This window comes from Chlorocebus sabaeus, chromosome 5 (genome assembly GCF_047675955.1).
Source record: "Chlorocebus sabaeus isolate Y175 chromosome 5, mChlSab1.0.hap1, whole genome shotgun sequence".
Classification (NCBI taxonomy): domain Eukaryota; kingdom Metazoa; phylum Chordata; class Mammalia; order Primates; family Cercopithecidae; genus Chlorocebus; species Chlorocebus sabaeus.
The window spans coordinates 21,101,658-21,129,169 of NC_132908.1; the positions used below are offsets into that span (position 1 = coordinate 21,101,658).

Genomic DNA, 27,512 nt, shown 5'->3' on the forward strand with positions numbered 1-27,512 from the left:
GAACCCAACAGAGCTCCTACCTTCAAAGTTCTTAACTTGAAGAGGGGAAGACAAAACTTTGTTTGCTTTTTTAAAAAAAAAATTTGTTTGCTCTGTCATCTAGGCTGGAGTGTAGTGGTGTGATCACAGCTCACAGATCACAGCAACCTCGACCACCTGGGGTCATGTGATTCTCCTGCCTCAGCCTTCCAAGTAGCTGGGACCACAGGCACATGCCACCATGTCTGGCTAATTTTTAAATTTTTGTAGAGATGGGGGTCTCACTATGTTGCTGAGGCTGGTCTCAAACTCCTGGCCTCAAACAGTCCTCCCATCTCGGCTTCCCAAAGTGCTGGGATTATAGGCGTGAGCCAGCACGCCTGACCAAAGACAAAAGTAAGCACAACTTTACAATACAGTTTTCATCTCTGTGGAAACAGACATTTTCTGCCTGGTTCCGAAGCTTGCTTCTTAGAACATAACAGATCCTCAGTAAATATTGATAGATGACAGATGGATGGGTGGATGGGTAGATGGATAAGTGAGTGGGTGGATGGATGGTTGGATGGATGGATGGATGGATGGATGGATGGATGGATAGGTGAGTGGGTAGATGGGTAGGTAGATGGTTGGCTGGCTGGATGGATGGATAGATAGGTGAGTGGGTGGGTAGGCGGGTGGATGGATGGATGCCCAGACAGAAGCTATTGGAGAAGGCTTTATAAATGATGGATTTAGAAGGACAAGTGCAGGCAAATAGTCAAAAGAGCCAGTCCAGACAAAGAACGTAACAATTACAAAGGAGTCACAAAATGAGTTTATTTAAGCTGTGTAGTGAAACTTTTCAAAGAAATCATTTTAATGGAAGTATTATCAGTATACGGGAGACAGTACATTTGTAGTAATTCTAGAAAGAAATGATGTGGACCTCAGCTGAGGCAATGGCTGTGGGGATGAGCAGAGGGAATAGATTTCAGGGATATTACAGCACAGAAGCAACAGGGCTTGACGGCCAATGTTAGCGAGAAGGGCCAGGGGGAAGTTAGATTGATATTTAGGTAGTGGCTTGGGCAGAGAGATGGAGGAATGCCAGGCTCAGAATTAGAGAATCCAAGGGCAGGGTATGTTTGGGGGAAAAGACCACTTCAATTTGGGACAGACCCAATTTGTTATGCCTTTGAGAAGTCAAGGTGAAAAGACAGCATTCATTAGATGCTATGGACCTGGAGCTCAGGAGAGAATCTTGGGGGGTAATTGTAGACATGGAAATAAATGCCATCACCCAAGACCTGAGACAGAACCCTAAACATGCAAATGTTTAAGGGCTGAGCGGAAAGTTAAAGGAGAAAGAGAGGCAGAAAAGTAGGATCAGAAGCCAGAAAGAGTTGGCATCAGATAAATCAAGGAAGATAATTTTACAGAAGGTGTGACCAAAAGTAGCAAGTACAGTCGAGAGGTCAGGAAAGGTAGAGGGCAAAAGCATTCTCTGGTTTTGGCAGCCAAGAGGTCACCAGTGTTCTGTACCAGAGACGTTTTCAGTGGAAGGAGTGGAACAGAAACCAAAGTACAATGGGTTAAATGGTGAATGGAAAATGAGGAAGTGGACATGGGTGGACCACTCACCCAGTGGAGTTGGGAACCAGGCCCTGGAGACTGGGGAGACTCCATGTCATTACAAATCCTGTTGTACCTTTTGATTCTAAAGCACATACCCAGACTTCATTTCACAAGTTCAATCTATGCCAAACAGGGATTAAGAGCTCTAATGGCTGAGATTCAAACCCCAGTTTTGCACGTTGGTTGTGTAATCTCTGACTCAGTGATCTCATCTGTAAAATAGGGATGATAATAATGATGTTACTTCATGGCTGGTGAGAATTTAATGAGTTGGTACATGTGAAACGCTTGGAAATGTGTTTGGCATGTAGTAAGTGCTTAAAGTATATTGGCTTGACTGGGCACAGTGGCTTACACCTGTAATCCCAGCACTTCGGGAGGTTGAGACGGGTGGATCACTTGTGCCTAGGAGATTTGAGACCGGCCTGGGCAATATGGTGACACCCCATCTCTACAAAAAATATAAAAATTAGCCAGCTGTGGTGGCACACACCTGTAGTCCCAGCTACTTGGGAGGTTGATGCGGGAGGATCACTTGAACCCAAGAGGCAGAGATTGCAGTAAGCTGTGGCCGTGTTACTGCACTGCAGGCTGGATGGCAGAGTGATACTCCATCACACACACACAAAAATGTGTGTGTGTGTGTGTATATATATATATATATAGAGAGAGAGAGAGAGAGAGAGAGAGAGACTGTTACTATATATTTTTTAAGAAAAGAGGTGAAGAGATGGAAAAATAACTTTGAGTGAAAAAGGAAAAAGAGGGATTAGGGAAGGTTTCTATTGTCTTTTTTGACACCTCTCTCCTTTATGAATTATATATATACACACATATATGTATACACATATATAATATACATTTATATTATACACTACTAGTACATTATATATAAAAGATACTATTAATAATTGTACATACATAAAGGATAGTGATTATTTGCCATATGTGTTGCAAGTATCTTTCCCAGTTTGTGGTTTTCTTTAGGGTACTTTTTCACATGCAAAATAGTGAATGTTTACATAGTCAAAGTCTTTGTTTTCTTCTTTAGTCATTATGTTAATGAGAGTTCTTCCTCTTTGAGACCAAATACTAAAATGAGTTTGCTTCCAGTTTTTTTATTATTTCATGTAATATTTTAAGCCATCAGAATTTTTTTCACTGGGTGCAGTGGCTCACACCTACAATCCTAGTGCTTTGGGAGGCCAAAGTGGGAGTTTATTGCCGCTCTGACCTTGTGGGTTCAAGCAATCCTCCCACCTCAGCCTCCCAGGTAGCTGGGATTACAGGCGTGAACCACCACACCTAACTGATTATTGTATTTTTAGTGGAGATGGGGTTTCGCCATGTTAGACAGGCTGACATGTTAGACAAGTCTCGAACTCCTGACCTCAAGTGACCCACCCTCCTCAGCCTCCCAAAGTGCTGGGATTACAAACGTGAGCCACTACGCCTGGTCTATTGTTGTTATTGTTTAATCAAAATCAAATAGCCACTAGGTAGCACAGTGGGAATCTGATTTCAGACTTATTCAGACCGGAGCCCATATTCCTGACCCCTTAGCTAGCCCACCTGGTGCTACTGGTTGCTTAGGGGTGAATGACCATTGACCATAACACGGTTCCTAGAGAAAAAGCCTTCTAGAAGGGCCCAGAATTCAATCCCCTTATGCCCATGGTCAGAGGAGACCATCAGGATAGGGTCATGGGAGGGGCCCTGAGACAGCTTAGAGACTCAAAGCAAACAAAACTTCCTCAATAATGAGTCCAAGCTGGGCACAGCAGCTCATGCCTGTAATCTTTGGGAGGCCAAGGAGGGCAGATCACTTAAGGTCAGGAGTTCAAGACCAGCCTGGCCAACATGGTGAAACCCCATCTCTACTAAAAATACAAAGAAATTAGCTGGGCGTGGTGGCACACGCCTATAATCCCAGCTACTTGAGAGGCTAAGGCACGAGAATGGCTTAAACCCAGGAGGTGGAAGTTGCAGTGAGCCGAGATCATGCCACTGCACTCCAGCCTGGGCGACAGAGTGAGGCTCCATCTCCAAGGGAAAAAAAAAAAAAAAAAGTCCCTCCCAGGTCTGCACAGTTCAAGAAGAAAGCCATCCACCTGTTTCGTCCCCAGCCTGGCCATCCCTGCTGTCCCCTGCCTGGCAGAAGCAGCAGTCCATTCTGAGAAACAGGGGCAGAGCATGGAAACCAAGGGAAAGAAAGGCTCCGCACCCACCCCCAGAGCCCAGCTGCCACTTTGGCCTGTTGACCGGGGCTGGTAGACACCTCCACCATGCCCTCAGTGGCTGGGGGAGGAAGTCCTTTTTACTACTGGGAGAATCTCTCACTCAAACAAAGTCTTACCCAGAAATGTACACAATGGAAATAGAAATGCAGGATGAATGTAGTTGAGCCTGGGAGACAGACCAGCCTGGTTACCACCCACCCTTCTGTGATGGGCCCTAAAACAGCAGGGTGCAGACAGAACAGAATTTGCAAACCGCTAAGCTGTGGCAAGGCAGGCAATCTTTCTGAGAAGGTGACTTGGGATTACTGGCTGGGACAAGAGTTACCACTGAAATGTGAGAACAATAGCCACCTTGTCTAAGAATAGCTTGGCTGGACTGACCATCTCACAGATGAGACATGATTATACTGGTTGGAAGTTCTCAAGGTTGCAAGAAGGTGGGAGCTGGCTCTCTAACCCCACAAGCTGTGGGGGCTTTGATAAAGGCCCTCCTCTTGTCACCTGCCTGCCCCTTAGGCTCTGTTGCCATCTGGACTTTTCCCCTTAACACTGTTTATACCTTAAAGAATGAGCTTGCTGGGTGCAGTGGCCCATACCTGTAATCCTAGCACTTTGGGAGGCTGAGGTGGGAGGATTACCTGAGCCCAGGAGGTCAAGGCTGCCATGAGACATGATAGCACCATTGCACTCCAGCCTGGGTGACAGATCGAGACCCTGTCTGAGAGAAAGGGTGGTGAGCTAAGGACTCCTATGCAATTGTCTCCTTCCCCCAAGATCTTCAGAAAGCAGCAGATAGAACCTGGTTTGATATAAATGGGCTCCATGTCCCACACATATACCTCTATACATACATATACATGCACACATCCCTATGCGTGCACACACATCCACACATACCTATGCGTGCACACACATACACACTTTAACATGCATAAGTGTATGCATAGATACACATACAAACTCACACATATGCACACATATACGCACTGTTTTTTTGTGTGTCCCCAGGGGTCAGCTTAGAAGTCAAAATGTCTTCCTAGCCTCCACAAGCCAGCAGTTCTGGAAAACTGAAAGCTGGGTCGGAGGGAAGAGCATTCTGTCAAAGTTACCGCATTCGAGGTTTTGAGAATCTCAAGATCTCTACCCCACTCAGAACAGGAATTTCGCTCCATTTGCTCTAATTCTGGTTGCTTCAGAAAACAACCGGAACCTTCCAAGAGCTGTGAGTTTGATAAGCATCATTGCAGAATGAAGGGCCATTGAGTACCCAGAAAGCGTTGAAATCCAAATGGTTTCTCATAATCAGTTTCCTGGAAGCAGCCCATGGGCTGGTTTTCAAGGTAGAGGGAGCCGCAGTCACCCCTGCTGGCTGCACACGGCTTGCCTAAGTGGACAGACCCCTCATCTGGATGCCAGGGTATTGTACTGTCCTACCCCAGGCAGGTAGAGCCTGTAGCTGACCCTCTAGACTCCGGGAACAGTTCAGCAAGACCGGGGGGCACCCAAAGGAACACGTCTGCCCAGGGATCCTGCTGCTTGAAGAAGCTTAGAGGATGGCAAGGAATTGTGACCTCCAGGAAGGCCACTGCTTGACATCTTTGCACCTCTGTGCCCAGCCCAGCCCTGGCGTGTACTAAAGGCCCTGCATGCATTTTCTACCCAGCTGTTAAGTCTATTTATTCTGTACTGACACAGAAAGACACTCACCCATGTTAGTGAGAAGGGCAGGTTGCAGGGCAAAGTGAATGTGTGAGTCCATGACTGTCTGTCTGTCTGAGATGCAGGATCTGATCTGTTAGTGCAGGCACCCTGGGAAAGAGGGGACGCCAGACAGCCATTTTCCCCTTTGTTTGCTTCTGTTGTTTAAACAGTTTTAAATGAGAATCGTCAATTGCCCTGGAGGTACTTGCAGTGAATTGAGGGAGACTAATGGGTCAGCAGATGAAATGCAATACAAACAGAAAGGGATTATAGCCAATTGAGATGGCTACAGTTTCCACCTGCCTCAAACCTCTTCATTCCTTCCCCGCCCCCCTGCCCCCGCTGCTTTTCATTCTTTCTTCAAAGTGAAAATAATATTCTTCCCTCCCACAAATCTGCCATTCATTTTCTCTTTACCCGCATCTCCCCAACCCAAAAAATAAAAACGATTGTACATGGGCACGTGGATGCACACAGCATACAAACACACAGTTGTGATAAACTGGTCACGATTTATCTTCCATTGAGTTGTTGCCCTTAGAAGATGTTATCCTCCCCCCACCCCCATTTATGCTTGTTTGGCTTGGCTGGATTATTTATTTGCAGTGACAAATATTAAGCTAGAGCAAAATTTAGTCATCCACAATAAAACATCATTGAAGCCAGGCGGAGTGGCAGGAGCCTGTGGTCCCAGCTACTCGGGGGGGCTGAGGCAGGAGGGTCCCTTGAGCCTGGGAGGTAGAGGCTGCAGTGAGCCTTGATTGCACCACTGTACTCCACCCTGGGTGACAGAGTGAGACCTTCATCTCTAAAAAAAATAAAAATAAAAAATTATTGAATAAGGATTTTGAACTTTGAGTGACAATGCTGTTTACTTCCTCTGATGATCAGGGTAGCATTCTACTCTGTTGAACTTTCCTTGGCTTTTTTCTAAGAAAGTCAACATCTTTCAAGTCAGCTTCTGGGACCAGAAAACAAGGCAATGGGTCCTTTACCTGAGCGGGAATCCCAAGCAACTCTTAGTCCCTGCTGCCCTTCCTTTCTTTCTCTCTCTTTCTTTGTTTGTTTTTCTTTCTTTCTCTTTCTTTTTCTTTCTTTCTTTCTCTTTCTTTCTTTCTTTCTCTCTTTCTCTCCTTTCTTTTTTCCTTCCTTCCTTCCTTCCTTCCTTCCTTCCTTCCTTCCTTCCTTCCTTCCTTCCTTCCTTCCTTCCTTCCTTCCCTCCTTTCCCCCTTCCCTCCTCTCTCTCTCTTTGTTTTCAAAATGGGGTCTTGCTCTGTCACCCAGGCTGGATTGCAGAATTGTAGCTCATTGTAGCCTCGAACCGCGGACCGAAGCAATCCTCCCTCCTCAGTCCCCCAAAGTGCTGTGATTACATGCATGAGCAACTGTGCCTAGCCCCTACTTATCTTTCTAATTCTTCCTCCCACCTCCCAGTGGATTCGCCGACTGCAAATCCATTTCATTCAGACAATCAAATCCAAATTTCTCAGCTGGGCATGATTTGACCTCAACCTCCCTGTCTGACTTCATCTCCAGCAATTTCTCTATTTTGCCATTTTCAGCCACACCAGCCCCTCTTGCCTCAAGCCTTTCCTGTTTGCTCTACCCAGTCATCCTCTGTCCACTTCTTCATCTTCTTTTTTAAACATAGAGTCTCATTCTGTTGCCCAGGCTGGAGTGCAGTGGTACGATGATGGCCCACTGCAGCCTTGACCTCCTGGGCTCAAGTGATCCTTCCACCTCAGCCTCCCCAGTAGCTGTGACTACAGGTGTGTGTCACCATGCCTGGCTTCCTGTTCACTTCTTGACAAGACCAGCTCTTTCTTGCAGTTCCATGTTGAGCCAACAGGTCCCTTTTTCAGAAGTATCTTCCCCAGTCACTCTATGGGATCTCTTAACCCCTCCAGTTTCCCTACCCCATTTCATTAAACACCACCCAGATTTATCCAAAATCATCTTGTTTATTTAATTGCTTCCTGACCATCTATTTGCCCCACTGGAAGGTATGTTCGAGGACAGCAGGGAACTTATCTGTCTTGATCATTGCTGATTCCAGTGTCCACCATAGTACCAGGCACCTAATAGGTGCTCACTAACTTTTCGTTAAATGAATGACCAAATAGCTTCTCAGCTCCCAAGGGTTGCTTGCAAAGTCCCCTGTCTGGTGCCCCCTGCAAAACCCTCCACCTGGGTCCTGGGGGACGACAGGGCTGAATGTGTGCTGCTGTGATTGCAGACAGAGTCCTTCAAGCTGAGTGAGCCCTACAGTCAGTGCACGGAGGACGGGAGTGACGTGCCAATCAGGAACATCTACAACGCTGCCTACTCGCTCCAGGTAACAGATTGCCGGGGACACTCAGCCCTGGGTTTATGGCCCGGACCCAGGAGAAAAAGTTATATCTAGGCTGGGGTGTGGCTTGCACCAGGAACTCTGGCGAGGATCCCTGGGGTTCATCCAGAGACCTCAAGAACAAATGATGCCAGCTGGTTCCAGTCCTCTGCAGTTCATCTGTAACCAGAGCTTAATTGATTCACCGAGGTTTCTGTGGAACTCAATGTACAGCTGAGACAGACACACCTGCTAAATAGGCCTTGGCAAGGGAGGAACAGGAGAGAAGCTGTCTGAGAGAGACACTGGCCGAAGGGTCAAGAGCATGGCTTCCAGGCCTGCTGGTGCCCCTCACTTGATGATGGCCTTGGACCAGCTGGATTCCCCTCAGCAACCACAAGGGGAGGTGGGATTGGATCAGGGGCTGCTAATTCGCAGCTCCCAGTTGCCTTCCAGGTGGCATACCCAGTTTTTCAAGAGCCTGGATGGTGTTTAAAAGTTAGAGAATTTCACAAGAAAATCCAGATTTCCAGTCTCTCGAAAAAATGAAACGATACGGCAGCAATGAGCACATATTTCCTGCAGGATAAACAGTGGGTGTAGCCACCCCAATAAATGAAGCAGGTGTTCTCTGGCTCCCACAGTTTTCACTACCCCTCCGTATGTCACTTACATCACTGTCTCCTGTAGACATTTGACTTTTTAACACTTAAGTGAGACGATCTGTTCTGCCTCCTCTCACATTCTGGGAATTTATAGTTCACCTCCTACCAGGATACCCCAGAGAGTCCATGAAAATCAGCCCAGCAGAACAAAAGGACCAGAAACCTTCAGCACTGAGTCTGCCAACTTAGATAAGAGCTGAGTTGAGAGGTGGTGTAGACAATGAGTAAAAGAGGACTTTTGGGCTAGGCATGGTGGCTCATGCCTGTAATCCCAGCACTTTGGGAGGCAAAGGTAGGAAGATCACTTGAGCCCAGGAGTTTGAGACCAGCCTGAGCAACATAGCAAGACCTTGCCTCTGAAAAAAAAAAAAGTTTTTAATTAGCTGGGTATACTGGTGCACACCTGTAATCTCAGCTATAAGGGAGGCTGAGGAGGGAGGATCCCTTGAGCCTAAGGGTTCAAGGCTACAGTAAGCCACGATCACACCACTGTACTTCAGCCTGAGTAAGAGAGCAAGACCCTGTCTCTAAAAATAAAAAAAGTGAGCTCATCAGAAAGATACTTCTGGATGATATTTAGTGAGAGCTACCATGCACACACACACCTTACATGTGTCAATTCATTTCATGCTCACAACTTCATGAAGTTGATATTATTATAAAGAAAGCAAAGCATCTGAGAGGTTAAGTAACTTGCCTGATGCCAAACAGCAGATAAATAGCAAAGCTGGGATTTGACCTGAGTAGCCTGCCTTCAGGAACTCTGCTATTAGCTTTTATGCTAAAAGCTCCATGGATATTGTGGTAGTTTATGATCCATGAAGACCCAACATGGAGGGCTTGGGCTTGAGAATAGGAACACTGAGACTGTGTTTATTTCTCTCTGTTTCTGGAGGACTCCTCCAATTTTCCCATTTAACTTTGTGTTGGCACCCACATGATGGAAAATGACCACTCCAGCCCCAGCTCAGCCCGATCTCCATATCTCAGTTAGTCTAAATTCTTAATACTTTGGCCAGGTGCAGCGGCTCATGCCTATAATCCCAGCACTTTGGAAGTCCAAAGTGGGAGAATCACTTGAGGTCAGGAGTTCGAGACCAGCCTGGCCAACATGGTGAAACCCCGTCTCTACCAAAAATACAAAAACTTAGCTGGGCATGCTGGTGCACATCTGTGATCAGAGCTCCTTGGGAGGCTGAGGTAGGAAGATCGCTTGAGCCCGATAGGCAGAGGTTGTAGTCAGCTAAGATCGTGCCACTGCACTCCAGCCTGGGCAACAGAGCAAGACTGTCTCAAAATAAGCAAATAAATAAAAATAATAAATAAATTCTTAATATATCTTCCAGCTTGGGCCCTTTGCAGTTCTGGGACCATGCCCAGCCCAGCTGGCATAAGGGGCAGGTTCATGTGGTTGACCAAGGCTGAGGGAGGCTGACCCCCTGGGCTGAAGGATATGCAGGGAACTCCCTGGCATCCCTGTGCAAAGACATGAATGGCATCCCTGGGTCTCCTCTTTCAGATCTGCCTTCATTCATGCTTCCAGACAAAGATGGTGGAGAAATGTGGGTGTGCCCAGTACAGCCAGCCTCTACCTCCCGCAGCCAACTACTGCAACTACCAACAACACCCCAACTGGAGTGAGTGAGACCCAGCCCCAGCCTTGCATGCCCCAGGACCAGGGTCAGCCTAGCCCTGACAATAGGCACTCATGGGACTCCAACCCTCTTGCCTTTTGCGTGAGGGAGGTATTGGTTGAGAACCGTTTAACTAGAGTTTTACTTCTGTTGTCAAGCCTGGCTTGAATTATACTTTGCAACTGACCACCTTAGTCAACTCCAGAAGGTAGGAATGGGTCGATATTACCTTTTCACAGAATAGATAACCAAGACCCAGAAAGGCTAGACGGCTTGCCCAAGGTCACACAGCCAGAAAGGAACAGAGCTGGATCCAAACCAAGGGCGGTCTGACCTTCAACTCACACCCTTAACCACCACTGCTTTCTGTTTCCCAACGTCACAAGGCAGTATGTGTTTCCAGAGAGCCAGTGTTGGTAGAAAGTGGGAGGAGAAATCATTAAAATGAGACTGCAGGGCTGTCCTTGGTGACCCGGGGATGCCTGGGAAGGGTCCTGTGGCTTTTTCAAAGCTCATGCTGCCCTCTCCCTTGTCCCTCAGTGTATTGTTACTACCAACTGCATCGAGCCTTTGTCCAGGAAGAGCTGGGCTGCCAGTCTGTGTGCAAGGAAGCCTGCAGGTATGTGGACCCCAAGGGGTGAGATGGGCGGCTGGGTTGGGTTGGGCTACCTACACTCATACTGTCCCCTCCTCCCTTAGCTTTAAGGAGTGGACACTAACCACAAGCCTGGCACAATGGCCATCTGTGGTTTCGGAGGTAAGTTCTTCTGCCCACCCTTCCCCACTCAAGCCCCCAGCCTGGAGCCCCACTGACATTTTTGCTGTGTCCTCTGGCCTGGGACATGGTCCAAGGGGAAGAGAGCTACCTTGCGGAGGCTGGGGAACAAGTTGGGGAGCCTGAGCGGAGGAGGCTGGCCCTGGCCTCTTGGGCATCCTCAGACCCACTCTTTCTCTCTCCATTGTAGAAGTGGTTGCTGCCTGTTCTCACTTGGGACCAAGGCCGGCAAATAAACAAAAAGCTCAACAAGTAAGTTTCCTCTACCCTGTTCCTCTGCCTCTGGCCGCCACAGCCCCCAGTCTTCTCACCTGCTTCCATATGAGTATGGGTATGGCCAAATCTCTCTTTTTTTTTCTTGAGACAGAGTCTTACTCTGTCACCCAGGCTGGAGTGCAGCGGTGTTTGTGTGATCTCAGCTCACTGTAACTTCCGCCTCCTGGGTTTCAGCAATCCTCCTGCCTCAGCCTCCCAAGTACCTGGGATTATAGGTGCACAACATCACACCTGGCTAAATTTATATTTTTAGCAGAGATGGGATTTCACCATATTGGCCAGGCTGGTCTTGAACTCCTGACCTGAAGTGATCCATCTCCCTCAGCCTTCCAAAGTGCTGGGATTACAGGCAGGAGCCACTGAGCCTGCCCCCCTCTTCTTTTCATTCACTCACTCATTCATTTCCTCAAAGCTGGGGGAGAGTGAACTCGCATCTGTGAATCATGCCGTGTGAACTCACATTTCTCTAAGCCATCACTATCTCCCTCATGCCCACTGCTGGGCCTGCCCACCGTGAGAGCCAATCTGGCCAATCTGGCTTCCAACATTCATAGAGCACCCCCTAGGTGCCAGGTGCTGTGTGAGGTGCTGGGGAAACCAGGACAATCAAGCAGACATGGTCTCTGCCCCCCAAGGTACTTACACTCTAATGATAAAATAGACTTTGACCAAGCAATTGCAAACCATTAAACCAAGTGTTGCAAACTGGTGACTGATCCTTGGCACAAATCTAGCCTCATGAACGCAATCCATTATTTCCAGCTTTTCCTGAAAGTTCAAAAGTTCTGGCAAGAACGACCCTCCACTGTTTTGTAGCACCGAAGAGCTGAGTAATACCTGCTCCTTTGGAATGAGTCATGGTCCAGTTCGCCATCGTCCTATCGAGGCAGTTTAGTGCAATGGTTAAGAGCATGGACTTTGAAGCCAAATCTAAATGAGTTGGAGTACTGGCTCAGCCGATTATCGACAGTGTAGTCTTGGACAAGTTCCTTAACCAATCTGCATCTCCGTTTCCACATCTGTGAAATGAGGATGATGAAACTATACATACCTGCCTCATAGGGCTGTTGGGAGAATTCAGTGAGTTAATTCACATAAAGTTCTTACGACAGTGCTTGGCAACACAGGAAGTGCCCCATAAATGCTCATTGCCATTGTGCCTATTATCATATTACCTCAACTACCCTGCTCATGTACATTACCTGTACATACTTGAGATTGCTATCAAACAATTACAAATGTCGACGTTTAATGAAGAACAAGGTACAATGGCAGTGTGGCTGGGTTGACTGACTTAATCTGGAAGCTGGGGAGCAGTTATTGAGTGAATGAATGACCTGAGGACCAGTTCCAGGCTGGAGATACACTCTGGGGTGTAGAGGGAGCCCTTAGGGGCCAGGTTCTGATATCCCCAAGGAGCTCAGTGCCTTGACTGTGCTGCCAACTTGGGTAGGAGGGAGACAGCCATGCTGAGGACTGGTGATCTGGTAGGATGCCAAGGCTCTTGACTCACCTGTTGGAATTTTGCAGGACAGACTTGGCAAAACTCTTGATATTCTACAAAGACCTGAACCAGAGATCCATCATGGAGAGCCCAGCCAACAGTGTGAGTAGAGTGGCTTCCTTCCAGGACCTGTCCTGGGCCTATGTCCCTTGTCATTGACACTGGGGAAAGGTGTCCTGCATGCCCTCAGGCAGCAGAGAACTGGCCCAGGGCCCTTGGAGTGTTGATGATCAGAGTGCCGTGGTGGAGGTCTGGGACTATGTCAGAGTGTCCTCACTTTGGGGGCAGATGTGAGCATCTGCCTGGCCTTGGGGAGCACAGTCAGGGAAAGGGGTTCCAGCCTGCTCTAGGAGGGCTGCTGTAGGCTAGCCAGGTCTCAGGTCAGAACGCACAGAGTAAGAGGAGACAGGAAGCCTGCCTGCTTCTTCCTCCCAGTCTGTGCAGGGTCAGGGCTGACCCGTGGCTCCCTTGGGAATCAGGGTTCCTGTGTGAGACCAACTTGTGGGGAGGTCTCTCTTGATGGGACTTGTGTGGCTTGGCCTCTCTTGCAGATTGAGATGCTTCTGTCCAACTTCGGTGGCCAACTGGGCCTGTGGATGAGCTGCTCTGTTGTCTGCGTCATTGAGATCATTGAGGTCTTCTTCATCGACTTCTTCTCTATCATTGCCCGCCGCCAGTGGCAGAAAGCCAAGGAGTGGTGGGCTCGGAAGCAGGCTCCCCCCTGTCCAGAAGCTCCCCGCAGCCCACAGGGCCAGGACAACCCAGCCCTGGATATAGACAATGACCTACCCACTTTCAACTCTGCTTTGCACCTGCCTCCAGCCCTAGGAACCCAAGTACCCGGCACACCGCCTCCCAAATACAATACCTTGCGATTGGAGAGGGCCTTTTCCAACCAGCTCACAGATACCCAGATGCTAGATGAGCTCTGAGTCAGGGATGAGAAGACAGATCTAGTCAGGACCACCAGCCATGGTCTAAGGACCACCAGCCACGGTCTAAGGACATGGACCGGGTGCCCCCAGATGTGCACACAGGGGACCCTCTGCCCCATTCTGGGCTTTTCAGAGACTCCAACCAAAAAGCCTGCTTTAAACCGCAAGATGGGGCCTGGACATGTGCAGGAAGACCCATCGGGTACTACGCAGCAACAGTCACAACTATCCAGGCTGAGATATGTCCTGGGACCTGAACTATTAGTGCGTCAGTAGAGACTGGGGGCCGAGGCAGTGGTGCCGGCCCAAGCGAAGGCGAGTGAGGACTGATGCAGCTCTTTGCGGATCTTGAGAGGGAAGGACTCTTCCAAAGCCCCAAAGCCGAGGGTTTCACCTGCACTGCTAGCCTGGGTTGGGGCCCAAGGATGTGACCTTGAGTATCAAGGCTGGACAGCTACTGCCAGATGCCAAAGATAGGAGAAAGTGCCAGCCCTGAAGCCGGAGCCGTTTGTGAATAAACTGTTCTTCGTCGCTGACACTGGGGAAAGGTGTCCTCCATGCCCTCAGGCAGCAGAGAACTGGCCCAGGGCCCTTGGAGTGTTGGTGGAGATCAGAGTGCCGTGGTGGAGGTCTGGGACTATGTCAGAGTGTCCTCACTTTGGGGCAGGGGTGGGCCCAGGAGATGGATCTGATTATCCCATTTTGTGGATGAAGAAACTGAGGCACAGAAAGATTAAGTTACTGGCCCAAGGTGACACAGTGAGGAGGTGGCAGAGCTAGGATTTGAACCCAGACAATCTGACTCCAAGATTTTGCATCCAATTTGTGTCTGTACCTTTTAAAGGGTGGGGCCCATGTCACTTTGGGTGGAAAGACGGGGAGCATGGTGGGCCATACTCTGGGCAGCTATTCCAAGACAGAGCTGACCCCCCCATCACCAATGGCCTGTCCCTCACCAACAAGCCAACTGCGACAGATGACCCATTTCATATCACATTCACATCTTCCCACCCGAAAATGGCTAACAGGTATTAAATCCTTGGTTGGTGTTTAAAGCCAACCCAAGAAAAGGTGTTAGGTACTGTTTTAAGCACCTAGATAGGTTAGCATAGGGGACTGCAAATGGTGTTCTGCAAACAAAATCCTGTTTTTGACCATGAACTAAAATTTTTATTTTATTTTATTTTATTTTTTATTTTTTGTAGAAATAGGATCTCACTATGTTGCCCAGGCTGTTCTTGAACTCCTGGCCTCAAATGATCTTCCCACCTCAGCCTCTCAAAGTGCAGGGATTACAGGCACAAGCCACTGTGCCCAGCCAAGAATTTTTATTTTTGCTTTTAAATAGCAAAAGAAGAAGATTCTGTAACTCATGAAAATGATATGAGATTCGAATTTGAGTGTCTATAAATAAAGTTTTGTTGGTACACAGCCACATCCATTTGTTCAAGTTTTGTTTACGGCCATTCATTGCACTACAGTGGCAGAGCTGAGTAGCTACGACCCAAACCTGCAAAGCCAGCAAACCCTAAAATATTTTCCCTTTGGCTCTTTACAGAAAACTATGCTGACCCTTGGATGAGCACATTCGATGGATATGATTATCCCATTTTGTGGATGAAGAAACTGACGCATAAAAGATTAAGTTACTTGCCCAAGGTGACACAGCTAGGAGGTTGCTGAGCTGGGATTTGACCCCAGACAGTCTGACTCCAGAGCTGGTGCCTTTTATCGCTCCATTATTTTGCAGCCGATCTGGTCTGTACCTTTGAAGGATGAGGCTTCATCCTTTATTTTGGGTGGGAAGAGGGAGAGGCTAAATACCCTGGCTCTAGGGCTGAAGGAAGTCCGTCATCTATGATTGGCGAAGGTCCACAATTCAGGACTAATTCCCTTCATGAGACTGGCTGGCTGCTAGTAAGGGCAAGAGTCTTGGTAAAAGAGAGGGCTGTAGGGACCCTGTCTGGACCTGGGCACCCCTGGTTCAACTCAACCCAACCCCAGGCCTGTGACTAGAGTAAGCCTCTGCCCTACGTGGTGTTTCCACTAGACCTCACAGGGCAGGGCATTGCCAGCAGGCATGCCAGTCAGCAAGGAGGAGGTCATGGTGACCCCAGACTGGAGGGAGCTCCCCTATGAAGTGGGCTTAGGAGCCAGGCCCATGCAGGCGGGGATTGGGTTACAGAGGCCGTGAGCCTGGCTCTCGTCCACGCTGGGCTCTGGTGGCTATAGCCGGTGCCGACAGGGAACTTGCAGCAGATGCCTACCTAGGCACAACGCAGACAGGAGCTTCCTCGTCCTCCTCCATGGTGGGGGCAGGAGGCGCCCTCAGATTCGTGGAACTGGCCAGCCTCTGCCTGATGGAGGAACACTTCTAGTGAGGCTTGCCAAAGGCAAGGCCACGAGAATCCAAAGCCAACAGCTGCTCAACTCTCCCCAAGTACACAGGCGTGCACACCCAGCAAGCTCCAGCCATCTCCATTCTTGTTTGGCTCTTGCAGTATCCAGCATTTCCTTCCCTCCTTCTCCACTTCACCTTTCCAGGCCAACTGCAAATGTCAGCGCCTCTGTAAAGTTTTCCCTGATCCTCTTCCCTTGCCCCAAGAAGTTGGAGCTTCCACCATTATACAGCTTTCATACATATGTGTGTGTGTGTGTGTGTGTGTGTGTGTGTGTGTATATATACACACACGAAACAGACAAGGTCTTGCCTCTGTCTCCCAGGCTGGAGCACAGTGGTATGATCATAGCTCACTGCAGCCTTGACCTCCTGGGCTCAAGTGATCCTCCTGCCTCAGCCTCCTGAGTAGCTGGGATTACAGGCGCATGTCACTACCCATGGCTCATATTTAAATTTTTTATAAAGACAAGATCTCACTATGTTGTCCAGGCTGGTCTTGAACTCCTGGACTTCAAACAATCATAGCTCACTGCAGCCTCAACCTCCTGGGCTAAAGCAATCCTCCTGCCTCAGCTTCTCCGGTAGCTGTAACTACAGAAGCACATCATTATGCCTGGCTAATTTTTTTTAATTTTTTGTAGAGATGGGTTCCTATTATGTTGCCCAGGCTAGTCTCAAACTCCTGGCCTCAAGCTATCCTCCCATCTAAGCCTCCCAAAGTACTGGGATTACAGGATGAGCCATGGTGCCTGGCCCTGTATAAATTTTTTCCCACATCTGTCTCTATCATTAGACTATGAGTTCTACAGGGGCAGGAATTGTGTCTTATCTCTTTGTACCTAGATGGGGACAGGACAGAGTACAGTGTTGGCGTTTAGGAAAAGTTTGTGGCACTTATAAAAACAGTAACAATGCTAACAATGGCTAACATGCATTGAGCTCTTACAGTTTGCCAGGGATTCTGCTAAGCACTTCACACACATTGTTGGGTGCTGAGAGGGCAAGGACAGGCAGAGGGAGCTGGGAACAATACTATTTGGTCAGGGGAGACCTTGAGAGGATATGATCTGAGCAGCTGGAGAGAATCACTCATGCAGATATGTCTGGAGGAAGAATGTTCTAGGAAGAAGGAGAAGCCAGTGGTAACAGAAACATTTCCTTTTAAAATAAGTTTATTCTGGGCCAGTTGTCGTGACTCACACCTGTAATCCCAGCACTTTGGGAGGTCGAGGTAGGTGGATCACTTGAGGTCAGGAGTTCGAGACCAGCCTGGCCAACACAGTGAAACTCCGTCTCTACTAAAAATACAAAAATTAACCAGGCGTGGTGGTGTGCACCCGTAATCCCAGCTACCTGGGAGACTGAGACAGGAGAATCACTTGAACCCAGGAGGCAGAGGTTGCAGTGAGCGAAGATCGCATCACCACACTCCAGCCTGGGCAACAGAGCAAGACTCTGTCTCAAAAATAAATAAATAAATAAATAAAATTTATTCCCAGTGGAATATTATTCACCCATTAAAAGAAATGAACTCCAAAAGGTAGGAAGGTGGGAGGGGGATGAGGAATAAAACACTGCCTATTGGAGACAATGCACACTGTTCAGGTGATGGCTACACTAAAAGCACACACTTCACTACTAATGCAATATATACATGTAACACAACTGCACTTGTATCCCTAAATCCATAAAAATAAAACAAAAAATTAAAAAAGAATGAACTACTGACATATGAATGAACCCTGAAAACCTCATGCAAAGTGAATAAGGCCAGCAGATGCAAAAGGTCATACATGATCCCATTCCATTTATACGAAATACTCAGAATGGATAAATTCACAGATAGAAAGCAGATTGCAGGGAGGAGAAATGGAGAGTGACTGCTTAATGGATACGGAGTCTCCTTTGTGGATAACGAAAAAGCCTTGGAACTAGATAGAGGTGGTGGTTACATGGCATGGAGGACATAATAAATGCTGCTGAACTGTGCACTTTAAAAGAGTTATGTGGCTGGGCACAGTGGTTCACCTCTGTAATCCCAGCACTTTGGGAGGCCCAGGCAGGTGGATTACCTGAGGTCAGGAGTTTGAGACCAGCCTGGTCAACAAGGTGAAACCCTGTCTCTACTAAAAATGCAAAAAATTAGCCGGGCGTGGTGGTAGACGCCTGTAATTTCAGCTACTCAGGAGACTGAGGCAGGAGAATGGCTTGAACCCAGGAAGCAGAGGTTGCAATGAGACGAGATCATGCCACTGCCCTCCAGCCTAGGTAGCAAGAGTGAAACTCCGCCTAAAAAAAAGAAAAGAGTTATGAGATAAAAAATAAAAAATCCAAAAACTAAATTTATTTAAATGAAAAGAGAGCGAGTTGACCTAATGAAAAATAATAAGTGAAATTACAAAGAAAAGCAAGATGCACTGAGCATAGAAGTTAGAAGAGCAGAAACTTCTGGCCTAGGGCTAGACTAGTGGAGGAGAAAGTAGAAGTGATTAGAGGTACACAGGGCATTTGGAAAACTGGGTAGCAAGGACCTATTTCTCACTTTAAGTGGCAGTAGAAACCCAAGTGTTTGCTTTGCTTTTTTTTTTTTTTTTTTTTTTTTTTGACGGGGTCTCACTCCAACACCCAGGGTAGAGTGAGTGCAGTGACATGATCACGGCTCCCTGCAGCCTTGACTTCCCAGACTCAGGTGATCCTCCCATCTCAGCCTCCCAAGTAGCTGGGATGACAGGCATGTGTCGCCATGCCCTGCTAATTTTTGGTAGAGATAGATTTTCATCATGTTACCTGGCTGGTCTTGAACTCCTGGGATCAAGTGATCTGCCTATCTTGGCCTCCCAAAGTGCTGGGATTACAGGCGTAAGCCATTGTGCCTGGCCAGCTTTCCTATTTTTAAAAACCACATATGTCTTTTATGCATTCTTCTATAGTGCATGATTTTGCAACATTTTTTGAAAATCTCAGGCCAGACTCAGTGGCTCATGATTGTAGTCCCAGCACTTTGGGAGACTCAGACAAGAGGATCACTTGAGCCCAAGAGTTTGAGGCCAACCTGGGCAACATAGCAAGACCTCATCTCTACAAATAAAAAACAGCTAGACATAGTGGCCTGTAGTAGTAGATACTGGGGAGGCTGAGGGGGGAAGGATCACTTGAGCCCAGAAGTTTGTAGCTACAGTGAGTATGACTGACTCCAGCTTGGGCAACAAAGCAAAACTTTGTCTTAGAAAAAAAAATCTTAGAAAAGAAAGAAAATGATGAGTGGGTGTTAACACAGGTGTTGCATGGATGTTCATAACACATTCTAAAAGCAAGCCAGCATTCAAGGCAATGTCCCCAAAGTGCAAATATCTTTCCGGCTCTGTCCCCTCCACAGAGGCATCCCCAAGAAATGACTGGCCACACATTCCCCAGGGTAGCTACCCTGGGAATGTCCCCTCCAGACCCACCTCTGGCTCATGTAGCCACCGCTACCTCCTAGGAAACGGATAAACTGTTCTAGCTCCTTCTCTCCCAAGGCAGGACCAGTCCAGGGTGGAGAAGGGGTCTGGATCAGCAGGATTCCTGAGACGGGTGCTCTAATTGCGGGTTGCAGACTGAAGGGGCCCCATTGTGCCCAGCTGGAAGCTGGAAGGAGCAGCAGGAGGAGGTGAAATAGAACTGATTGTTAAAACGCTGCTTCGCCCTCCTCCAGGAACATTCCCAGTGGAATCTTCCCAGCCTCGTCTGCTCATACCTCTGGCCAGATGGGCAGGTGTTTGTCTGATAAACTCTGTTGTTCAACAGCTCTCTTTGTTAAATGATTGCATGTACTCAGGGATCTGACAGTTGTCTTTTGTTCTTTTTTAATATTATTATTATTATTATTTGAGACAGGGTCTCACTCTGTCACCCAGGCTGGAGTGAAACGTCACCATCATAGTTTACTGCAGCCCCAACCTCCCAGGCTCAATCCTTCCACCTCAGCCTCCCAAGTATATAGTCGGTAGCCACACCTGGCTAATATTTGTATTTTTTGCAAAGATGGAGTCTTACCATGTTGTCCAGGCTGGTCTTGAACTCCTGGGCTTCACCTGCCTCAGCCTCCCAAAGTGCTGGAATTACAGGCATGAGCCTCCATGGCTGGTAATAACATTATTAAAAATACATTTTTATTTGTAGTTATAGAAAAGTAGTAAGTATTGTGTTTGGAATTTTGTCTGTCAGTGGTAAAAGCCTAAATTACATTTGATTAAGAAAAAGTAAATACATATAGGCTCACATAATTGAAATGTCCATGGGTCTCTGCTTCAGGTATGGCTGGATCCAGGAATTCAGAAGATGAAATCTGAACTCTAAGTTCTCTCTCTCATTTGTCTTCCCTTATGTTAGCTCCATTCTCAGACATACTCGCCATACGGTGTTAAGATGGGTGCTAGAAACCCTAGACATGTGTACCATCTCTTATCACTCTCCTCATCCAAAGAAAGAGAACTTCTGTCTTATAACTATTTCAAACTCCCAAATTATTGAATGGGCTTGCATTGGACATCCTTAGGTCATGGGGCTTTTCCTGAACCAACCGCTGTGGCCAAATGAATGAAAACATTGTGGTTTGCCAGACCTGGATTTTGTGTGTACTTCTGAATTGGGATAGCAGCCCTCCCCCTAAAAGTCACATTAAAAGAGGAGGGTAATGAATGATTGCCCAAGAGCCACCAGGGTTTAGTGCAACAATACATACCCCATTCCACACTATGGAAAACTGGGCATTTTCAGAAAAGCACAAAGAAGAAAATAAAGACCAGCCATCACTCCACAATGACAGGCTTCCAGGACATACCATCTGGGCTCTCTTTTCTTACATGAGGGAACTCAAGCCAGCTCAGAGGATTTTCCAACCCAGCAACATGAAATAGATTCAAGTACAAACATGAGAAAAAGAAGAAAAGCATAGGGAGTTTTGGCAAGACAGTGAGGCTGGCTATTTGTGGTTGCCTGCCAACCTTCTGCAGCCAGTCAGTCCCCAGATCCCTGCCAGCCTCAGAACACACTTCTGCCTCCTGAATACCTCCAGCCTCTGAATCATCTGACATTAACTTGTTCATCCATTATCCATCCATTCACATATCCATCCATTCATCCATTCATCCACTCACTCTTCCATTCACATATCCGCCCATCCATCTATCCATCCATCCATCCATCCATCCACTCACTCATCCATTCACATATCAGTTCATCCATCCACTCATCCATCCATCCATTCACATATCAATGCATCATTCATCCATCCATCCATTCACATATCCATCCATCCATCCATTCATCTACTCACTCATCCATTCACATATCTGTCCATCCATCCACTCATCCATCCATTCATTCATCCACTCACTCATCCATTCACATACCCATCCATCCATTCATCCATCCATCCATCCATCCATCCATCCATCCATTCATATATCCATTCATTCACCCATCCATCCTTTCACATATAAGTTCATCCATCCATTCATCTATCCATCCATTCACATATCCATCCATCCATTCTACTACACACCTATCCTATAATTATTTTTTACACTTGATCTTAGCCAAAAGGCCAAGAAGTGATCCAGAATTATTTTTTAAGCCCCGAAGTCAGACTACCTGGTTCAAATCCAAGTCCCAACACTTACTAGCTCTATGTCTCTGGGATAGTTTCTTAACCAGTCTCTGCCCCAGTTTTCTCATCTATAAAAGCAGGTGGAGGCGGGGGTGGGTAATGACAGTTTTTACTACCTAAGCTTATTTTGAGAGTAAAATGAGATAAGGTTGATTCTGAGCGCTTGGCAGAGGGCCTGGCTCGTGAAAGATCCACAGCAGAATTTTCTAGTGTTGGGTTTTTGTTGTTGTTGTTGTTATAACATTAGGTATTTACCATGCATCAGACATTAGTAAGGCCACCTACAGGCAGCTGAATGGGCTAAGGTTGGGTAAGCACTGCCAACTGCAATTTTTTTCCTCTGCTGCCCTAGAGGCAGATGCTGTAAAGAACTTTTAGGACCACAGGGAAATGTCCTCTGGGATCTTCTGGTTTTTAAAGCTGCTATATCTTGAACTTTAAAATAATAATAATAAATGCAACTCAGGCTTTGCAACTCCTGAAGATCCTCAAGGGAGTTGTCTGGGGTCTGCAATTATTGACTTAAACTTTCTGGCTTAAGGCTGGGCACCTGAAAAATGACCAAACTGGACAGCTATGGAGCCCTCACATTCATGCAGATCTGGGGAGTGGGGCAGGCAAATGCCAGCCCACCCTCAATGGACAGTTTATGGAAATTGATGGCCTTACAGAATATCTTGGGAGTCAAGGGGGTGTCCTCATCACATCCTCCCTTGGGGCAGAGACGTTGAAAAAGAGACGAGGATTTAAGAGGTCACTAGCTGCTTCTTTAGGTGGAAAACTGGATACGGCTTTCTGGGCCATGGCTTGAAATCTTAGAACAATGTTCTTGGCCTTGGCGAGTAATGGATGCCCCTCATGAAATAAGGAGAGACTATGATGGCCGTGGGCCAGCCAGCATACACCAGGGGCTTTACACTGAGTATGAAGGGAGGGAGAGAAAAAGGACAGGATCAGAGCTTGGCATGGGGCCTGAGTCAAGGGTGAGCCAACGGCCAGAGGAGTGCCCAGTGCAGTCAGGATCAGGGGTCAGTCTGTGGTTAGGATCAGGGTTAAACCCGAACAAGGGCCAGGCTCAGTTCATGTACAGGTCTCTGGTCCTGATGGTCCTGCCTCACTGTCAGGCTTTGGGTGGAGGCTACGGGCTGCTTCCTTGTCCACAGGCTTCCTCAAGGTGACCTTGACATTTTCCCAGGCTGTCTCTGCCACTTCCCTTCCACTGCACTATTTACAACCTTCCTCCTTTGAAGACCCTGGCACCAACATACCACCTCTCTCACCCTTGCCAACACCACCCACCATCATCCAGGACTGTTTACATCCCCTGAAGACTTCAGCCTCTGCTGCCCTGTTTGCTCCTTGCATTTACGCAACTTTTTTTTTTTAATTGAAGAGATGGAGTCTTGCTTTGTGACACAGGCTGGAGTGCAGTGGCACCATCATACCTCACAGCAACCCCAACTCCTTGGGCTCAAGCCATTCTCCTGCCTCAGCCTTCTGAGTAGCTGGGACTACAGGCATGGACCGCCAAGCCCGGCTCCTTAAAAGAAAAAAAAAAAATTTTTTTTTTTAAATTTTTTGTGGAAATGGGTTCTCACCGTGTTGCCAGGCTGGTCTTGAACTCCTGGCCTCAAGTGATCCTGCCGCCTTGGCCTCCCAAAGCTCTGGGATTATGGACCTGAGCCACGGCACCCAGTCTTATTTGTGCTTTTTCAGGTGTGGCAGACACCCCAGCTCACACTGGCTTTGGTAAACAGTGGGGGAGGGGGTTATTGTGACTCACTTAAATGAACTGTCTAGATGCATCCAGCTTTAAGGGCAGATGGACCCAATGTTCAGTCATTAGGGCCCCATCTATCGCCCTCCTCCATTCCCCTGATCTCCTTGACTTTCTTCTGAGATCACTTCTCTCCACAGTGTGTGAAGATGGCCTCTGACAACCACTCACCCCGCTAAGCTGCTACTGCTTTTCCAGCTCATTCATGTCAAAGAAAACGAGCTCCTCTTCGGCCTGCATTCATAGATCAAACCCAGCAAGGGATTCTGATTGGTCCTGTTTGGGTCACATGCCCAGCTCTGAACCAATCACAGTGGTCAGAGGATGACACTCTCATTGGCCATGTCTGAGTCATGTTTCCATCCTGGATAAAGGTGAGTGCCACCCACACCACGTGAATTTCCCAAAGAACAGTGACCGAGCAAACAAGTCTAAGTCCTCAGCTTGAGCAGATTGTACTTGAACTCTGAATGACCCACTTAATCAGGAGACCTCACAATTCTTTGAGTTCCTCAACTCCAATAACTTTCCTCTTCAGTCTTTGGTAGCCACACATTCCCAAAGCTACACATTTCGTATGAAATACTTCCCATTCCTCCACTTTTTTTTTTTTTTCTTTTTGAGAGGGAATTCACCCTGTCGCCCAGACTGGAGTACAGTGGTGTGATCTCGGCTCACCACAACCTCCACCTCCGGGGCTCAAGGGATTCTCCTGCCTCAGCCTCCCGAGTAGCTGGGATTACAGGCTCCCTCTACCACGCCCGACTAATTTTTTTGTATTTTTGGTAGAGACGAGGTTAACCATATTGGTCAGGCTGGTCTCGAACTCCTGACCTTAAGTGATCCACCCACCTCGGCCTCCCAAAGTGCTGGGATTACAGGCGTGAGCCACCGTGCCCGGCCCCCTCCACTTTTCCTACTCGTGTTCTCTACCCTATTTCTTGACCCAATTGGAATCTCCAGATTTGCTAAATTTTTTGTGGAAATGGGTTCTCACCGTGTTGCCAGGCTGGTCTTGAACTCCTGGCCTCAAGTGTTCAACTTTGAGGAGCTAAACTCCCAACTCATCCGTCCTTTCCTTCATCTTTCTGTAGGAGACCTCATAGTCAAACACTTTAGCCACGCATTCAACATCTCCCTACCTTTTCACTCTTGCAACCCTGGAACAGTGCAAATGAGAGTTTCTCTCTTTCGGCTAGTGGGCTTATTAGCCCAGCTGGGGAAAATTGTGTAATTATACCAATTGATCGGTTACACATTTATGGTCACAGCAGTTACTTAGCATAATGCTTCTCAAACTTTGATCTTCATATGAACCATTAGGGATCCAATTTAAAATGCAGACTCTGATCTGTTAGGTCTGGAATGAGGTGTACAGTTCTAACTGGCTCCCAGGTGAGGCAGAAGCTACTGGTCATCGGCTGGGTGCGGTGGCTCAGGCCTGTAATTCCAGCACTTCGGGAGGCCGAGGGAGGCGAATCACCTGAGGTCAGGAGTTCGAGACCAGCCTGGCCAACATGGCGAAACCCCTTCTCCACTACAATACAAAAATTAGCTGGGCGTGATGCTGGGCACCTGTAATCCCAGCTACTCGGGAGGTTGAGGCAGGAGAATTGCTTGAACCCTGGAGACAGAAGTTGCAGTGAGTCGAGATCCCGACATTGCACTCCAGCCTGGGTGACAAGGGTGAAACTCCATCTCAAGCAAATCAAAACAAAATGAAAAAAGAAGCTACTGGTCCTCAGAGCACACTTTCAGCGGTCAGGGTTCAGCATTCCTTTACCTTAGTGTCCCTCAGACATTCCTCAAGAACCTGGGGTGCTTGTTAAATATGAAGATATCAGGTCTCTTCCATGGAATTTCCCACTCAATATGTAGGGGTTGGAGGCCAAAAGGTCTCCTTAATTTTAACAATTTTGAAGTGACTTATCTCCTGGGATAATTGGAAAACAGTGTTCTTTCGTGTAATTTGATTTGCATATCTCATTTTGGATTCCAGACCTTCTCTGCCATTCACAATCTCCACCCTTTACTCATCCCCATAAGCCTCAGCAGGTGAGCTGGCCCTGACCTTCCAGAGACAACTAAGGTGTGTTGGCATGAATGAAACTTCACTTATGATCCGTCTTATCTTTGTTCTTTTCCCTCCAAGGTTGGAGAAGGAGGTGCTTCTTCTACCCTAGCCCATTCCTCTCCGCCGTTCATCCCCCTTGTTCTCCCACAATTCGCCTCCTATTCTTTCTTTCTTTCTTTTTTTTGTTTTTGTTTTTGTTTTTGTTTTTAGAGGGAGTCTCACTCTTGTTGCCCAGGTTGGAGTGCAGTGGCGCAACCTCGGCTAACTGCAACCTCCACCTCCCGGGTTCAAGCGATTCTCCCACCTCAGCCTTCCGAGTAGCTGGGATTACAGGTGTGCACCACCACACCCAGCTGATTTTTGTATTTTTAGTAGAGACTGGCTTTCACCATGTTGGCCAGGCTAGTCTCAGATCTCCTGAACTCAGGTGATCCACCCGCCTCACCCTCCCAAAGTGCTGAGATTACAGGCATGAGCCACCACACCCAGCCTGCCTGTGAGACATTTTTTTGTCATAAACTTTTTATTTTATTTTCATTTTTTTATTTTTTTAAGAGATGGGATCTTGTTCTGTCACCCAGGCTGGAATGCAGTGGTGTGACCTTGGCTCACTGCAGTCTTGAACTCCCAGGCTGAAGCGATCCTCCCACCTCAGCCTCCAGAGTAGTTGGCACTACAAGCGTGTGCCACCACACCCAGTTAAGTAAACTTACTTTAAAAACAACTTCTTTTTTTTTTTTTTTTCTTTTTTGGAAATGGAGTTTCGCTCTTGTCACCCAAGCTGGAATGCTATGGTGTGATCTCAGCTCAATGCAACCTCCGTCTCCCGGGTTCAAGCCATTCTCCTGCCTTGGCCTCCTGAATAGCTGGGATTCCAAATGTGCACCACCACGCCTGGCTAATTTTGTATTTTTATTAGTAGAGACAGAGTTTCACCATGTTGGCCAGGCTGGTCTCGAACTCCTGACCTCAAGTGACCTGCCTGCCTCAGCCTCCCAAAGTGCTGGGATCACAGCGTGAGCCACTGTGCCCAGCTAAAAACTTTTCTTAAAAGGCTTTTTGGGCCAGGCTCAGTGGCTCACACTTGTAATCTCAACACTTTGGGAGACCGAATCAGGAGGATGGCTTGTGCCCAGGAGCTCAAGGCCAGCCCTGGCAGTGTAGCAAGACCCTGTCTCTACAAAAAAATACGAAAATTAGCTGGGCGTGGTGACATGTACCTGTAGTCCCAGCTACTTGGGAGGCTGAGGTGGGAGGATCACTTGATCTGGGAGGTTGAAGTTGCAATGAGCAGTGATTGTGTTACTGCATTCCAGCCTGGACAAGAGAACAAGACCCAATTTCCTTAAAACAAACAAACAAAAAAGGCTTTTTGCTGTAAATCAGTTTAGCTCTATGGATGACTTGCAAAAATAGTATGGACAGTTTCCGTACACCCTTTACCCAGTTTCTTCTAATGTTACTGTGGCTTAAAGAGTCATGGGATGTTTGTCAAAACTAAGAAATGAATGCTGGTACAAAACTTTGAACTGAACTACAGACTTTATTCGGTTTCACCAGTTTTCCCACTAACGTCCAAAAAGTGTGTGTTTTAAATTATACAATATCTTCATTCATCATTCTTTTAAAAATTAGAAAATACAAATATAAAAAGAGAAAAAACCCCCACAGTCACCAAAAACCACGATCCAGACACAACTATAGGTGACATTTTGCTTTTCTCTTATAGTGTTTACCCAAGTAAATATATATATATGTGTGTGTGTGTATATATATATATTTCACAAAAATACGCTTACCCTGTCCTACAATCTGCTTTTTCCACTGAATTGTGTATCATAAATGACCTTTCATATTGGCAATTATAGCTCAAGATCATCATTTTTATCATATTAATGTTTTTATTTTAACTTTTTGATAGGTAATAGACTTACATGGTTCAACATACAAAAGGT

At 47.2% G+C, this 27,512-nt stretch overlaps 1 protein-coding gene across 1 annotated transcript in view; it reads left to right on the forward strand.

The window, feature by feature from the left end:
- The window catches only part of SCNN1G (sodium channel epithelial 1 subunit gamma), a 33,265-nt gene extending 18,191 nt beyond the window's left edge, over window positions 1–15,074 (forward strand). The window contains exons 7-13 of the mRNA XM_007987843.3: window positions 7,774–7,872; window positions 10,051–10,168; window positions 10,706–10,784; window positions 10,865–10,922; window positions 11,131–11,192; window positions 12,747–12,822; window positions 13,272–15,074. Of these exons, the coding sequence (XP_007986034.3) occupies window positions 7,774–7,872; window positions 10,051–10,168; window positions 10,706–10,784; window positions 10,865–10,922; window positions 11,131–11,192; window positions 12,747–12,822; window positions 13,272–13,652 (873 nt within the window). The 3' untranslated portion in view covers window positions 13,653–15,074. The remainder of the gene's footprint in view (window positions 1–7,773; window positions 7,873–10,050; window positions 10,169–10,705; window positions 10,785–10,864; window positions 10,923–11,130; window positions 11,193–12,746; window positions 12,823–13,271) is intronic.
- Window positions 15,075–27,512: the final 12,438 nt, after the last annotated feature.